General features: G+C 53.3%; 4 protein-coding genes across 4 annotated transcripts; 3 read left to right on the forward strand and 1 right to left on the reverse strand.

Moving 5' to 3' along the window:
* Positions 1–2696: 2696 nt before the first annotated feature.
* On the forward strand, positions 2697–4864 carry A1O3_02872 (uncharacterized protein; the record flags this gene model as incomplete). Its single annotated transcript, XM_007733012.1, has 2 exons — positions 2697–3161; positions 3212–4864. 2 exons carry the CDS (start codon positions 2697–2699, stop codon positions 4862–4864), a joined length of 2118 nt encoding a protein of 705 aa, XP_007731202.1.
* Positions 4865–6834: 1970 nt separating this feature from the next.
* Positions 6835–7878, forward strand: A1O3_02873 (uncharacterized protein; the record flags this gene model as incomplete). Its single annotated transcript, XM_007733013.1, has 1 exon — positions 6835–7878. The coding sequence occupies one exon, from the start codon at positions 6835–6837 to the stop codon at positions 7876–7878; it is 1044 nt and encodes a 347-aa protein (XP_007731203.1).
* Positions 7879–9466: 1588 nt separating this feature from the next.
* On the reverse strand, positions 9467–13335 carry A1O3_02874 (condensin complex subunit 1; the record flags this gene model as incomplete). Its single annotated transcript, XM_007733014.1, has 2 exons — positions 9467–9637; positions 9745–13335. 2 exons carry the CDS (start codon positions 13333–13335, stop codon positions 9467–9469), a joined length of 3762 nt encoding a protein of 1253 aa, XP_007731204.1.
* Positions 13336–13698: 363 nt separating this feature from the next.
* On the forward strand, positions 13699–15468 carry A1O3_02875 (CDC7 protein kinase; the record flags this gene model as incomplete). The annotated part of the gene is made up of 2 exons (XM_007733015.1): positions 13699–14224; positions 14279–15468. The coding sequence occupies 2 exons, from the start codon at positions 13699–13701 to the stop codon at positions 15466–15468; spliced, it is 1716 nt and encodes a 571-aa protein (XP_007731205.1).
* Between the last annotated feature and the right edge of the window lie 730 nt (positions 15469–16198).

Consider the following 16198-nt stretch of genomic DNA (forward strand, 5'->3'; position numbering starts at 1 on the left):
CAGACGTGAGAGGCCGAGTGGAAAACAAGGCACGCTTTGATCTGCGGATGTGTAAGTGCTGCTGGGATCCAGGGTCAGCAATCAAAGCCGGCGCCGAGGTCCCATCTGCTCGGCTGGATGCGATCATGATATCCTGGTCCTTGTGCTGACTGAATCTGTCGATGATTGATCGCCATAGCAGTCGACTCATATCAATGCACAGTGGTGCGTCTGTTCTTGGGATGGGTATCTTTGTCTGTCTCACTGTGGCTTGTTCTTCTATCCGTCTATTCGTATGTACACATATACGGAGTACGGAGTACGTAGTATCTATGTTGGGAACAATTTCTGACGACGCCCCTGTGGCTGGTCCTGTCCGTGTCGCGCAACAGTGTTTATGCTGTTTCGGCTCTGGAATCACACACCTTGGCTGGCCATTCAGAAGTGCACAATGGCTTCGGTGGAAGGCTCCTCCTGAGTGGTGTGACGAAGCGCAAGAGGCAAGAGGCAAGAGGCAGGAGGCAAGAGACGCAGGGTGACGGACTCGACGGCGTCAGAGGTCTGACCGGACTATTCTGCACGGAGTACCGGTACGGGGCCTTAGGATGAATCTGCGATCGACTTCAGACGGTGGGAAAGACGGGGTATGAGGTACGTATGAGGTAGGAGGCTGGACTGGATGCTGGATGCTGGTTTGCTGTCAGTCTGATATTAGTGCTCAGGTAAGGCAGACTTGAAGTTGTACTCGGTAAGTGCACCTTCGTCTAAACAAAACACAAAGTTAGGGTATTAGTCTAAAAAGAGCCTTAGCCGGCGGGGGGAGGCTTGGTTCGGCTTGGTAGGTGGGTTGGCCGCCTACGTTTCACGCCTAACCGGTTAGGGCATAACCTTATCCTCAAATAGCAGCCGCCATGCCGCATTCGCCCAAGCTGCCGGGATAGTCTAATCGGTCTGCGCCGCAATCCCTATCAATTTCACCACCTACCGACCGACAATGCCCTCTGCCCCAATCTGCCCTGTCACCCTGCACCAGCACCTGCACGAGCGAGACAGGCATCGCACGCGGACCAATTCCAAACGGGGGTGACGGGATAGTCGTCGTCTGAATGGTCGGACCCCCGGTCCCCATCGCAACCCAACGCAACCGGCCTGTTCTCCATCCACTCACCCCGTCCTCGGGTCTTTCGCTGTGACTTTTGCATTGCGAAGACACGCTCTGTTCTCAAGTCCGCTCACGCAAGAGATGCCGACATGAAGGGGCCTGGTGGAAATGATTCCCCCCGTAAGCAGTGAGCATCAGCCGACGGATTTCCTGGCTTGTCCAATCATCTCTGTATCATCGCTGGACCAGACAGTGGACAAGAGCAGACTATATTTTGATCAGAACCGGCCCTGCTTGGCCCAAAAAGGCTCATGTCATCGACACAGCCGCCTCGTGTTCATTCGTCCACCCCGGCCCCGGCCCTATAGCCTCAGTCTGCTCTATTTCGCGAGGCCTCCATGGAACCAATTTCACCCTGGCTCCTGCGTGAGAGTGAGAGTCCCATCTGTTCTGTCAATTCACCCTTCTCCATCAGATGGTGGATAAGAATAACTTTGGCGGTCGTCGCACACACGACCCTATCTGTCGCCGCCCCGCCACGTGCCGCAGGCCTCCCTCCTCCAAGACTCAGCCCTGCCAATGGGTTCCGGAATGCCTCTAGTTTCCTAGCCGTCCCCTTCTTCCACCCTCAAAGTCGTCATCTCCCTCATCGCACACACTCACCATCCTCATACCCATGCCCGAGTCTCCATCTGCTCAAACAAGCTTAATCTTTCCTTGAGGCTCAGAAAGGGGCGGAGGCTTCCAAGCATTCCCGCGACTCCACCGTGAAACATTCGGCATAGACCTTCTGGTTGCTTCGTATACAGTTATATCTTCTATACAACACCCTCATTCCTTCATGGCCCCAAAAAAGCGCCTTCAGACTTCTCGACACCTGGGCGTCGCTGAATTGTCGTCGCCTATCCTGCCCGTGCACGAAACCACCACTCTCCTTTCAGATCCTTTTGCCAGAGACCATCCTCGCGCACCAAGCGAGAACATACAAGCTTCATCATCAGCCCAGTTGCCTGCTCAGGACCCGGTTGCCTTGACCCCTTCAGCTATAGGACCCGAGTCGCCTCTCTCGCCTGTCGAAGGCCACACTCCAGATCCCATCTCCCGTCGCGAAAGCACTTCCACCATGAGAACCTCATCCGTCTCTCTCGAGGGCCCTCCCGCTTGCACGCCCACCGGGCGCGTCAGCAAGGCAAGAAAAGGCAAGCGAGTTCATGCTTGTGAATTTCCTGGCTGCGGAAAGGTAGGTGTTGTCGCAGAACGCCCCAAGCCCATGGTCCGCAGGATAATGGGGCCTAAGAAGTGCACGCCAAGCTAACGTTGCAACCAGGTCTTCACCCGGGCAGAGCACAAAAGGTCCGTCTGACATGGGCTGCCCGTATCCGCATTCGCTCGACCTCTCCCCGCTGACACTCTTCTACAGGAGGCACGAACTCAATCACAACCCTGAGGCATTATTCCCTTGCACCCGTGCTGGATGCCGCAAGGCGTTTCACCGCATAGATCTCCTTCAACGACACCAGGAAAGACAGTAAGTCCTTGGTGAATTCCCTCTGGATTGATGATCTCCTGACAATGAACTAGTGATGTCGAGAGCCCAGGTGGTAGTTCAGCAACCATGGGCCCGTTACCACAGGTGTCGGTTACCTCAGAATCACCCTCATCAGTCATTCCGGCTCCAGTGATGAACAGTCCCCAAGCTGGCCAGAGTACACCCAAATCATCCTCGGGAGGACTTTCGATCGGCTCCCTCGTCAACCCCCAGGCAGACTACCGGTACAGCATAGCGACGCCGGCCTTCAATGGGTTCGGGCACCAGTCGATGCACTACGTCCCAGGCTTCAATTCATCCGATGACTCGATCTTCTACACCCCCGAGAGTAGCCAGTCTCCCGTCTCAGAGTACTATGGCAGATATGGTCATCGTCAGAGCCTTTCTTCCTCTTCTTCTATTGCTGCGTTTGATCCCAATGGAGCGTCTCCTTTGATCGGCGGTAACCTACCAGGCCCATGGGCTCCCTCTTCTGTACCCCCTCCCAGCATGCTTCCATCCAACATGCTTGATGAAGGTGCTTATTTTCCTGTATGGCCCCCTTTTCATTTGCTTTGACATGTTGTACTGAGGCTGATCAGTCTCCCACAGACTCTTCCCTACCAATACCCCTCTCCGACCTGGATGGATTCGAATGGTCCGTCATTCGACGAGAACTATCAAGTGCCCCTGGACTTCTGCCAAGAGATGGCTCAACCGGTATACCAGACACTATAAGGTGGCATTGTCTGGACTACTACTGGCAGCACTTCCACCCTCAATTCCCCGTGGTGCATCGACCGACATTCCTACCCACCCAGCCGAGCCCACTCCTGGTCAGTGCGATGGCGGCCATTGGATCGCAGTATGACGACCGGCCGGATGCCAAGTTGTACTCGCTCACACTTCTGGAGGTTGCAACCAAGCTCTTGAGAAGGAGAGATCGCATTACGAGCCGGTCGAGGCTGGCTGATCTGCAGACCGTCTTCCTGCTCGAGGTTCTCGGCAAATATTGTGCCAGAAGAGTCCAGGTCGAGATGTCGACGAGGTTTCGCTCGTTGTTTACAAGCCTCGATCAAGCTCGCCGGTTCCTGAGTACGGATGCTCTGGCAGTGTTTCGGGCCCTCCCGAAAGACCGAACCAGCGACGATGTCACCCGGGCGCACAAGTTCTGGCTCGAACATGAAACGCGGCGGCGCATTCTTCAGTCATCAATGGTCTTGGACCTCCAGCAAGAGACCCTCTTTGAACAGCCCGCCACCATTGTCCTTTACGAGAGGTCTCGACGGCCACATTTGGATCTTCGATGCAAGATCCCTCTTCCATGCTCGGAGGAGCTCTGGGAGTCCAGTCCAGTTGAGGCCTGGGTCGAGGTGGCTTCCAAGAGTGACTCGCCTAAACAACAGGCGATGGACGATGACCACGACGATGTGCCATCCAATCCGCCTCTTGACTTGTTTCAGATCCAAGTCAGCATCGCCGCGAGTCCCGAGCTTCCTTATACCCAGCTTCTGTCACGGAAAGATCAGGCCGGCGAAGCTGGTGCTCGGCTGACTTTCAACCATCACCTGCGCGAAATAGCCGGGCACACTCCGATCCGGCAGCTACTGGTGGTGAGCGGCGAATCCTGGATCTTGGGCAAGAAGCTGGAGAACGAAGCGGAATTCCAGACGGCCAAGCGCAATCTCCGAGCTTGGGTTGACGCAAACCACCAAAGTCGCATTGCCCTCTGGCACGCCACTCAGCTGATCCGGAGCCGTGTCGAATTCAATTGTTCTTCTTCTTCCGACCCCACGAACACCGACCTCGTCGTTTCGTTTCTTGACACGTACATGCTCCACGAGCCATGGGGACTGTATCTGGCGACACTTGTGTGTTGGGCCTATGGACTGGGCGCGTCCATCAGCCTGGAAGCTGGTGCCGGTGACCAGGTGTCTGGAGCGGCTTCGTCAACTGCGAGTGAGGCCAACTCCAACCTATCCCGCAGCTCGAGCTCGAGCGTGTCATCGGCACACCCGGCACTTCTCGATCCCCACGAAGCGGTCTGTTCGATGCGCGAATATTTGCAGAACACGGATGTCACCACCGCCGAGGATCTTGTCGGGCTGGATGCCGAAGTCTTCGGGCAGATCCAGGGGCTCCTCGAGACGGTCCGGCTCAACAAGATTGGGCATTTTCTAGGAGGCCTCATGAACGAGGCCGAGCGGGTCCTGTATCGACTAGTGGAGGGACGAAGTCGGCTGTCGCATTTCTAGAGTTTAGAATTGGAGGTTTTTGGGAGCCTGGTTTGGATCTGCAGACTTTTGTTTTTGGGGAGGAGTTTGTTGCTGTCGCTCAGGTCGACTTGGGAGTTACGGAGGCTGTGTCACGACTATGATGCCATGTTCACGAAGATTCACGACTATGTTTTATCTGTATGTTTGATCTGCTTTTTTTTCTTTCTTGGCTTTTAGATACCACCACCACCGTTGTTCTTGAGCACACAGGATAGGGCGAGAGGTCAATGAAAAGAAGTTCGAGGATCGATCATCGACAGGACGAGATTGAAAGGGTTCAAGGTCGAGTTCGAGGATCGATCACCGACAGGACGAGATTGAAAGGGTTCAGGTTTGAGTTCGAGTGACTACGATACGGGCAATTCTTGTTTGCCTTTTGGCATTAAACGCATTGTTGTGTGTGTTCTGTTTGACTTTTTGGCATAAACGCATTATTGTGTGCGTCCTCTTGCCTCATACAGGCCTTGGATGCTGAGCCGGTTGCTCTGCTACACATATACATACAGGATGAGTGATAAAGGAAAGGAGCCATTGCACGGGGCATAACAGTGTCACATCGGCAATTCAAAATTGAGATCGAATCGACATGATCCGGCAACCTGCAACCGGCAGCCCGTCAACCAAATAATGGGAAAGCAGAGGCGAGGAATCTCGTTAGCACCTACCTACTACCTAATTACTACCACCGGGAAAATATATAGTGCTTATGTACGCTTACCCACTCTACCCACAATATAGGATCCCATCTAGTCAAGTCATGCTATACCACTGCCGGATCCGAATGAATGGACACGGAGTACTCGTGTCTACTATCTAGGGATATTCTGAATGGATACGGAGTACTCCGTACATTGTAGGGCCAGTTAAAGGGAGGAGTGGAAGACTATAGAGTATCCATCCGTACATAAGTATGGACACTAGTATTTAGCTATTACTCACCCGCAAACTCAAGTCTGTTCTATATGACATATGTACGCACACGGATACAGAGTAATTAAGTAATGGCGACTGTACTCGTACGGATACTTAATTTAGGACATGGGAGATCGGTTTGAAGATCCACCCCTGAGTCCTGGGCCTCAGTCTCAGCCTCATCTCAGCCACGATCAAAATGTCCACCACCTATCCGTACAGCTATTATTGCTCTGACTTCTGACTTCTAACTTCTGCATGGATTTCTCATCCTATTCATGATGATGATCATTATGGCCAAGCATTACTAGTTACTAACAATAATATATATATCTTTCATACCTGATTACGTGTCTCCCAGTTAGCTAAGGTAGGTACCTAGTACCTAACAAAGTGACAGTGACGGCCTGCGCCCGTGGGATGCCTGAACCGTGAACACACATGTTCCAAAAGGCTGGTCAATGTCTATCTGAGTCTGACCAATGAAATGGCTAGGGCTACTCCTGGTCAGGCGCCCAGGCACAGCCGCAGTCACGTGAGAAGGCGCGGGACAAATCGTGCGTCAAAAAAGGGACTGGCAACACTCAATGTAACGTTAGTCGCTTATAAGGTTGATAATACGCCCGCCAAGCCGCTATTATCACAAAATAGTAGTTCAGAGTCTTGGTGAGAGTAGTCTGTTCTTAAACCCATGTTTGATCAATTACCTCCGTACTCCGTACTACTGCTGCTACCAGATACCTACAGCCGCGTGCTACAACGCCAGCATCCACCCTCTCGACCTAGTGTGACCCCAGGGTGCAATCTGTCTAGCCTATGACTGCCTGGCAACCTTTTCAGCATGAAACCGCTGCGCTGCGAGCGCCTGAGGGGGCGGCTCCAGGACTTGGCCTTCCCCCCGCTGGCCAGAGACGCCGTCCCCTTCAAGTCTCTTCCTCAGCTTCAAGAGTACTTCACAATCGGACATGCACATACGGAGTACACCTGCACCTGGGTGCCTTCCCCAAATCACTCCATCAGGAGGCTCACAACACACCATGCAGACTCAAACTCGAACTCGATATCTGACCTCGCTGCTCTCAATCCTGTTGCTTCTATTAACACCACGTCTGGCCGGGGCCACCTGCTACTGGCAAAACAGCACCCTTGCGCCTGATGACCCATACTCGATCGCGCCAGATGACACGGCGTGCTTCCCAGAGCAAGAGAATTCGCCTTGTTGCGGTACAGGCTGGACGTGTCTCTCGGACGGCGTGTGCTATATCGAACAAGAAGGCTCGTCGTTTTACTATCGAGGAACATGTACAGACCGCACCTGGGACAGCCAGCAGTGTCCAGGATGGTGTTTCGCGCAAAACTCGAACACTTCCATCCCACTGATCAAGTGTGATTCGGAGCAAGATTGGTATTGCTGCCCGGGAGATCCGGACTGCAGCTGCAGCAGCGGGAAAGACGCGGTCAAACTCGGCGACGACCAACCAAGCACAATCACCGTGATCGGAAGCACAAGCTGGCCAGGCTTCACCAGCACCACCACTCCCTTTACCGCAAGTCCTTTGGTATCTGTTGGCACCAGTACAGGCAGCAGCACTGGGGCCGCAATCACCAGTGAATTTGCAGCGACATCTACCCCATCCACCCAGTCGTCCAAAGGATCTAGCACAGCCGGCGCTGCTGCGGCCTCGGCGACGCCAGCCAGTCCTTCATCATCCAGCGGCGGCGGCGGCTCCAGCCACTCGGGTCTCGCGGCAGGACTGGGGGCCGGACTGGGGGCCGGCGCCGTCCTCGTCGGCGCTCTCTGTTTTTTCCTCATATGGTCTCGTCGTCGTCGGCGGCGAAATGCTGCTGCCAATGCAGGAGGCCTCCTGTACAGTGGGATTCCGGGAAATGAGTACAAGGGCCAGCCGTCCTATACGTCATCGCACCCGTCGGGATACCAGGACGAGCAGTTCCCGGTTGGAGGAAGTCGAGGCATTGGCAGGCCTGAACTGGCTGGCGCGGGGGAACATGACCGGTCTGAGTTGCCAGCCGTGGTGAAGTTGCCAGCCGTGGTGAATAGAGCGGAACTCAACGGTTCGTGAGCAAGCCCTTGCAAGGATAAAACACGAATATAGCAATCTACGACAACAGGCTTAGGGTGGGTGCCGGAATTAAAGGCGGTTTATCCAACTACTACTTCGATAGGATTAGGGACCCCTCCAGCTCTACTGGATGATCATCTTTCTAAGATATCCATGTACTTCGAGTACTAAGTTTAGAAGTTGCTAATTAGATCTACTCTACGGCCTCCCTAGAGTTAACTCTCCTATTTCTAGTATTGAAATTCTATGTCTATAGAGCAGAGACAATATATACAGCTATCTACTTGATAGGAGGCCCGCCGTATAATCCGCCATCTACAGTATTTTGGCATCCAGCCTTAGCCCTATAGACTGTACCTCCGCTATTCGAGTCGACTGACGATCGTGACCACGCTGCTGACGGCCAACTGAGTTCCATACGGGCCAAGCTCACAACCGCACTCGCACTGCTCTGCGCGGCCATTATGGCCATCGCCCAGCTGGATCGATGATCCTTGAAGACGAGGCCCAAGCCGAAGCGGAAGCCACAGCTGAAGCAAACTCCACTGTTGCTGTTGGCATTGATGTTGATGTTGATGTGAAGCTGAAGCAGATTCCATTTTTGCTGTTGCTATTGGCGTTGATGTTGATGTGAATCCCAACCTCAATGTCAATGTCAATGTCAACGTCGACCGTGTGCGTGACTTCGACCTCGACCTCGACCTCGACCTGGCCGGTGAGGTATGGAATGCCGTGCTGCTCGGCGCGAGGCTGCTCGCTTGAGATCCGGTCGGGATTCGTTTAGTATTGGTACTGGCACTGATACTGGCACTAGTCCTGCCACTGACGACGACCAGTCATGCCCGCCATTCAAGGATAGAAACAATACCTCTAGCTGGCCGACCTCGACTGCACCAGCAGAGCAGAGCATCCGAAGATGAGGTCTAGGTCTTGAGTTTAGAGTGGCCGCCATGGACGCCGTAATGCCCTGCCCTAAGTCTCGTCGCCATGGACGCCGTAATGCCTACCCCAAGTCTCGTGATAGGGGGAGGCAGAGTAATGGATGGGGGAGAGTGAATGAGTGAATAAGTGAGAGAGTGAGAGAGTGAATTAATTCATCCTCCACGACGCTGGACAGACACCGATACCGATATGATGGGATGGCCTTGTGTCCTAGGTGCCAGCAGCATGAAATGAAGTACGGATAACTATGACGATGACGAGTTCCCGGACGCTATATACCTACCTATATACTATAAGTGCTTTGATCACTGAAGTGCCCGCCCTTCACCCTTCACACTGACATGTTCGAGTGCCCGCCCTTCACACTGACATGTGATGTTTGGTGATTACCTGTAGGAACTGTACGGATATATTACTGTCCTGCAGCAGGCTGATGGGGATCTGAGTGGCAAGGTGGCTGATGCTGAATAGTCCATCCTATCCTATCCTATTTGATCCAATGCATTCATTACAACTCCAAGCCCAGACACATCAACATACCAACCAACAAACCGCATACTGCTGGCAGTCGCAGTCAAGAAAAAGTCATGCAGATCGTAAACTCCCGTCGCCGCATTCCGCTCCGTTTCTACCAAAGGACACGCATCTACGCCTCCGTCTCCACCACTCGGTACCCTTCGCTCAGTTTCTTCGTGATCTCCTCGTTCTTATGCTGCAGCAGGGACAGCGCGTACGCCGTATCATCCCACTGTCGTTTACTGACACATCGTCCGAGTCGAGCGGCAAGTTTCTCGGCCAGGTTTTTGGCATGCTTGTCCTGTAAACAGAATTGCCATTAGCGTTACGTCTCGGCCGGATTGGGGAAAGGCAAAGTCGAGTAGGAACAGAGCTACGCCGCGTTGCGTCAAACAGTGCAAAACGTACCTTTTCGATAAACCCGCACAAGAACTTGAGGATCCTCTTGACCGCTTCTTCCTCCATGACACCACCATCCAATGGACCCTCCTGGGTGAGGACACTAAACATGTCGACAAACTGGTTGTACACGGCATTGTCCTTGGTGGCCAGTTCCGTGAAGAACATGCGCGCCAGGTCGGCAATCTTCTTGTCCGCATCCTCCAAACATTTGGCCATTTCACCTAGCTGACCCTTCACCTTGACTTGACCGGCCAGAATCAGGAACGTCAGTGTCATCAGACACGTCCGTTTGACACTTTCGTCTCCGTCGTTGAGTCGTCGATAAAGAAAGTCTGTATTCTCATCGATCAAGTGGTTAAAGCACACTGCCATGTCTCCCAAGGCGATGACAGCATTGGAACGCACAATGGGATCGGTGGATCTCTCGAGAATGGTGATGAGAAGCGGTAGGTTCTTCTCACAGTATTCACTGCTGACGCACATGAGTTTGGCCAGACACAATGTCGCCTGGGCCTGGAGGTTTCGGTCCTTATATGCTGTGTTGTTGGCACAGATTTCCGTCACGAGAGGGCCGAAATTCGCCAGCAACGAGTTTGGTCCATAAAGGAGCTCTCGCTCTCGAATATGTACGATCGCCTCGGTGAAATCGTCTTCGGTTGTTCCGCCGATCAAGTCCAGTTCATCCTTTTCTTCTTCCTTCTGCTTCTCTGCCAATACCTCTTCTGCGGCCGTCCTCTTTCTTCGAGCCGGTGTAGGGCCCATCGAAGTATCTAGTGAAGCATTGCCAACTGACTTGTTCTTTTCTTGGTCGTGTTTCCGTCGCTTGAAGTCCAATTCACATAGTTCAAGGTGCACGATCTGCTTGATGGCGATGTGTCCCACGGTGAATAGTAATTGAGACAGAGCAATGGATGGCTTCTCTCCGCTTGTCTCCGACGCCGGTGCCTGTTCCTCTGGTTCTGACAACGTCTCTGAATTCGGCCCCTCTTCTCCTCCATCAACCTCCATCGCATCAGGCTCGGGTGACGATGGCTGTGACAGCGAGGACAGGTGTTTGGTTTGCTGAAACACAAGCCGAGTCTTCTGTCTCAGGACCTCGGAGCACAACTCATCAGGATGGTCGGAAAGAACATAAATGGCACCAATGGCCTGCTCGGCCATGCCGTACCAATCCTTGCTGGCTGAGGTGGTCAAGAGGATGGATGCCAGCATTCGCAACACCTCGTGATTGTTCGACATCCGGGAAAGCCCCGCTGAAACACTCTTATCTTGTGCCTTTTTGGTAGTAGGGATCATGCGACGCAGGGCGACACAAGTGAACTTGGCAAGAACCGAATCTTGCCTTCCAAGATGTCCCAGGCCTATTCGCAGCATTGTGTCGATCTCTTTGACGACGACCTCCGGGCTGGCAAGGGCTATCATTCCCAGTACGATGATGGCTCCTCTTCGCTGGGCCCTTGAGATTTCCTTATTCACGCCATAGACTTGCCACAGCTTCGCCACCACCATCTCAGAGATATGCCCGGATTTGAACATAGTACTCAGAAGTTGTTCAAGTGAGGTCAGCTCCGCGGGAGTAGCACCAAAGGTCAGGCTGATCATGTTTCTGGCAACGAAATTCGCGGCGTCGTTTGCGCTGAAAATTTCCGGGGCGTCGAAGAAAAGACCTTTGTAATTTTCGATCAGGTGGTTCTGCACTCCTTTCCCTTCATCACTGTTGCCTTTGGTCCAGATCAGTCGCAGCATGCGTCTGATGCCCTTTCGAGCCGTTTCCACCTTGAAGGCGTCAATGGTGACGAAAAAGTCCATCACGTCAATAACCTCGGTCTTGTTTGGCGAAGACAAGAGCTGGACCGCGATCTCAGAAGCCTCGTGCACCACTTCGATGAATCTCAGGGCCTCCAGGTAGTATTTTCGGGTCAGTTGGAGTTTGCCCACCACCTCAGAAGTCGCCGCCTCTTCTTCAGCCTTCTTCACAGCAGCAATCTTCTCTTCTTCGGACATCTCTTGCGGCTCTAAAGACTGGGTGGCGTCGTCAAGCAACTCTGTGTCAACTCTCTCCTCTCCTGAGGCTGTCTGGGCCAGGCCTGGCGAGTCCGGAGGAGGGTTCAGTGCGTCCAACTGGGCTTCCACCGCTTCCAGTCTCTCAACCCACTCTTTATGCGACAGTGTCCCGCCGTGCATCAAACTGAAGGGATGAGAAGATACAAGCTTCTTGAGCAGCTTGATGGCATTGCGTCTTACGTTGCTGCTTTTGTCCTGCAGACTCTGCATTGCAAGTTCGGCAGCATTTTGCCTCCGTTTAGGGAATTTCTGCTCCAGGTCACAAATCTTGGTGAAGACCTGGATGGCACGGACTCTGCAGAACGGAGCTGTATCGAGGAATCGTTGTTCCAGAGTATCGAAGAATGCATTGATCTGGATCTTGGTGGTTTCCGTCTTCTCTGCCTGCTTGCTGAGGTCCGCGAGCAGATTCCCGCAGACCTCTATCACGGCGCATCGTAGCGTGTGGGATTCGCTGTCGAGGAATTTCGCCAGCAAGCCCATCTCTTTGATCACAAGCCGAGGCACTAGTTCGGAGAGCTTGACGATGAATGTAGAGACCGACTTCGGCCCTTTGGTATCACTTTGACTGAATTCTTTGGCTGCCAACTCTCGGAGGATGTCGGCAGAGAGTTGATGATGGTCGTATTGCTCCGACAGAATGTGCAAGAACTCCGCCATCGGCTCTGACAGATGCTCAAAATATGTCAGGTTCTGGACGATAGATGTTTGAGCTCCGAGAGCATGGCCGTGGTGCTTGACGGCCACACAAAGCACCTTGAAGCAGAACATGCGTACGGCAGTGATCTTGACCCGTGCCTCACTCTCCATGATGAGGTAGACAGACCGTGTGAAGAGGTTGATGAATGTGTCCCGGTCGGAGGTGGTTTGGAAAATGCGATTCAACTTGAGCTTCATGACTCGACACATAACGTCCATGGCGCCCTGGATCTGACTCGAAGAGTCCCAAACATCGTCTTTCGCCGCGGATTTGGCCTTTGCGCCTTTTCCGCCTCTTCTCGCGGGCGCCGTAGCTGACTTCTCGAGTGCCTTGGCTTCGACGGAGGAGATGGACCACTGAAGGATGAACGCGTACATCTCCAGTAGTCGCTTGTGGTGTGAGAGGGTCTCTTGCTCATCGTTCTCGATATCATGGCTTGCGACGTCTGCAGCAGTTGCTAAGCCGGAAACAATCAAATGTAGGATCTTACTCAAGCATTGAGTCGAAAGCACGGAAGACTGTCTGGAGGGGAGAAATAGTTCAGCTTGGGGCTCCTGGGAGCACTGGGTAGAAGACAAGGGATGCGAGGGGGCGCACTTTAACAGGAATTGTATGGTATCAAAGGCTGAACTTTTCATCAGTCCCTCTGGGCTCTCTGAGATCAAATCCGCCACTGGGTCCAACACATGGCTGACGAGAGAGTCCGTGAGGCTCTCTGGGTCATTTTCGCAGTCCTGGAGTTCGGGGCTCGCATCGGGGGTAGGGATGGTTGCCGAGTCGCTGAGGTACAGCTTCAGAGCCTCATTAATGTCGAACTCGACCTGGTCTTCCATCTTGTTGATGTTTGCGACGTTGTGATTTCAGTGCTTCACCTTCATCCGTTGATCTTGATCGGTGTGTGTCGAGTACCGGCAGAAAGGCGGCGCGGTGCGGTGCGGTGCAGCTTTCACAAATGACTACGACTGCGTCAACACCCACCCCAACACCGAGTGACAGGACAGGAAATGGTCGATTGTCTCGTTGACGACGAACAACGACGCACTGATGCTTCTGCTTCTGCTCCTGCTTCTGACCTGGCTGCGACCTGGCCTGCGCCCGCACCCGCACGCGTGTTTATTGGCCAGCCGCCGGGGGGATTGTTGACGTTTCCTAATCCAGACGCAGTCAACTGGCCCCACCAACAAACAACTCGAGCCATGAAATTGGCAAAGAGGGCCAAATGCCTTCTCAAGGGCATTGGATCAAAACAGAGCGAGAAGACGACAACAGAGACCTCACAGACTACACACGCTCGGCGGCATGCCCTTCTAAGCCGCCCAGCCCCAGATAAACTCCCGAGAGAAGCTGCTGCTGCCGCCGCTGCCGCTGCTGCGCGTCGTGCTGCGGAGGCACTGCGGGCCGTGACAGGGAAGTCTGCAGCCATCCTGGGCAAGAGGCCGAGACACGACATGGGGCATCCTGCCATTGCCATCCACGAGGACGAAGACGTTTCCCTCCGCGAGACACGTCGTCTAGACAAGCCCACCACTGCCACCACCACCAAAGACATGGCTCAGACACAGTCTGAAGACGGCGACTCTATCGACGGCTCCTGCTATTCAGAAGAGTCGGAGGCGAGTGATGATGACATCGACGAAAGTGTGGTGGAGGACATGCGCAAACTGGAGGAGGATTTCAAGGGTATTTCCCAGAGATACCGACTCATCAATCGCATTGGCGAAGGTGATACATTCCTTTCCCGTTTCCAACCCTGTTCCGGCTGCTAACACTCTGTAGGTACCTTTTCAACCGTCTACAAAGCCGAGCAACTCCCTCAACCGAACGAGATCAATGGCCATGACGAAAACGACGAGCCTGCGGATGAGTCCAATCCTGACATGCCACCTTCCAAGAGGCGAAAAACAAATGCTGGTGCTGGGCGGTCTACCAAGTCACGACGGAAACCGCAGATGGTTGCTCTGAAGAAGATCTACGTGACGTCCTCACCCCATCGCATCTTGAATGAGCTGGAACTCCTCCACGAGCTCCGGGACTCACCATACATATGCCCTCTCCTCACGGCGTTTCGACACCTCGACCAAGTTGTGGCAGTATTGCCGTACTTCAGACACCTTGATTTTCGACTGTATTATCGAGACTTCCTGGTCAATGATATGCGGCATTATTTCCGAAGCCTGTTCAACGGCCTGTGGCATGTTCACAAGGCTGGCATTCTGCATCGCGATATCAAGCCAACAAATTTCCTCTACGACCATTCCAGAAGAGAAGGGGTCTTGGTCGACTTTGGTCTCGCCGAGCGGCAAGGCACAGACTGGCAGCCATGTCTGTGCACCGAATCGAAAGAGAGAAGGCGAGATAAGTTCCTCAACTCGTTTGCAGTGCAGGTCCTACAAACTCAGCCTGATCTGATATCCACTGGCTACCCAAAATCTGACAGTCGAACTTCGCGAAGAGCAAACCGAGCGGGGACGCGCGGGTTTCGAGCACCAGAAGTACTACTCAAATGCACATCTCAAACGACAAAGATTGACATTTGGTCAGCCGGAGTCATCCTTCTCACGCTTCTAGCCAGGCGCTTCCCATTCTTCAACAGCGCTGACGATGTTGACGCCATGATTGAAATGGCCTCAATCTTCGGTAGGAAGAAGATGCAGGCTGTTGCAGCCATGCACGGTCAGTTGTTCGAAACCAACATCGAAACCATTGGGGAGCGTGGGTTCACCCTTGATAAGATCATCATCTGGGCCAGCTGTCGTGAGAAGGAACACGACACTCTCCGAGCAGGCGAGGCTCAAGCAGTGTCATTTCTTCAAGGTCTCCTCGAACTCGATGCGAGCAAGCGATTGAGCGCAAAGGAGGCATTGCAACATGAGTTTTTCACCGCACCCGTTGAGGACGAGGAAGAACGTGCAGAAAGAGAAGCACAGGAAGCCTTTGAGGAGGCGCAGGGGACGAGACGCGGTTGAAGTTGTAGACCGGTCTCGGTCCTCGAAAGAAAGTCTACATTTTCGCAGGTGCAGGGGCGCAGTTTCTGTTGAATCGTTGCAATTCTGCGCGGCGCACAGGTTATGGATGGACAGCAGCACACATTTAATACGCAGGCATTCGAGGAGGATGTCATTCAGCTGTATTAATAGCATATATACCCCCTTGGCATGGTGTGGCATTCCTTGCATGGAGGAGGGCACTTTTATGAGGGGATGGACGGCGTCGATATCTAGAAAAGAGAACAAAGATGGTTACGCGATCTGAGACACATGGCTGATGATATCCTTTCCGACAAGGCTGTTGAATGAAGAGTTTCAATCTCGCACAGTATGAGCACAAGTAGTAATCGTCATGTAGGAGAATCGAGGCTGCACCTGGATGCACATGCTTCAATGAACACTGAGGGGGACGTTGTCATCATCACTACAGCCTTGGTGGCCTCCTCACCCAACCACTGCCAGTCTGGCTAGCCAGAGTGGCACTGCACGGCTGAGAAAAGCATGCATCTTGCTCAGCCACACCTCATGTGGTGGTGGTGATGCGGCGACAGATCCTCTACAAGGTCTATCATTCTACAAGAGCTATTGCTGGAATTAGATGATGGTTTTGTCTTTGCTTTTCGCGCTACGAGCAACACCGCTGAGGTCAAGAACTCCACACATTAATATTGGCATCGCTATCGCAAACACAACCTCGCCCAAGCTTTTC

Source organism: Capronia epimyces (assembly GCF_000585565.1).
Source record: "Capronia epimyces CBS 606.96 chromosome Unknown aczIQ-supercont1.2, whole genome shotgun sequence".
NCBI lineage: Eukaryota > Fungi > Ascomycota > Eurotiomycetes > Chaetothyriales > Herpotrichiellaceae > Capronia > Capronia epimyces.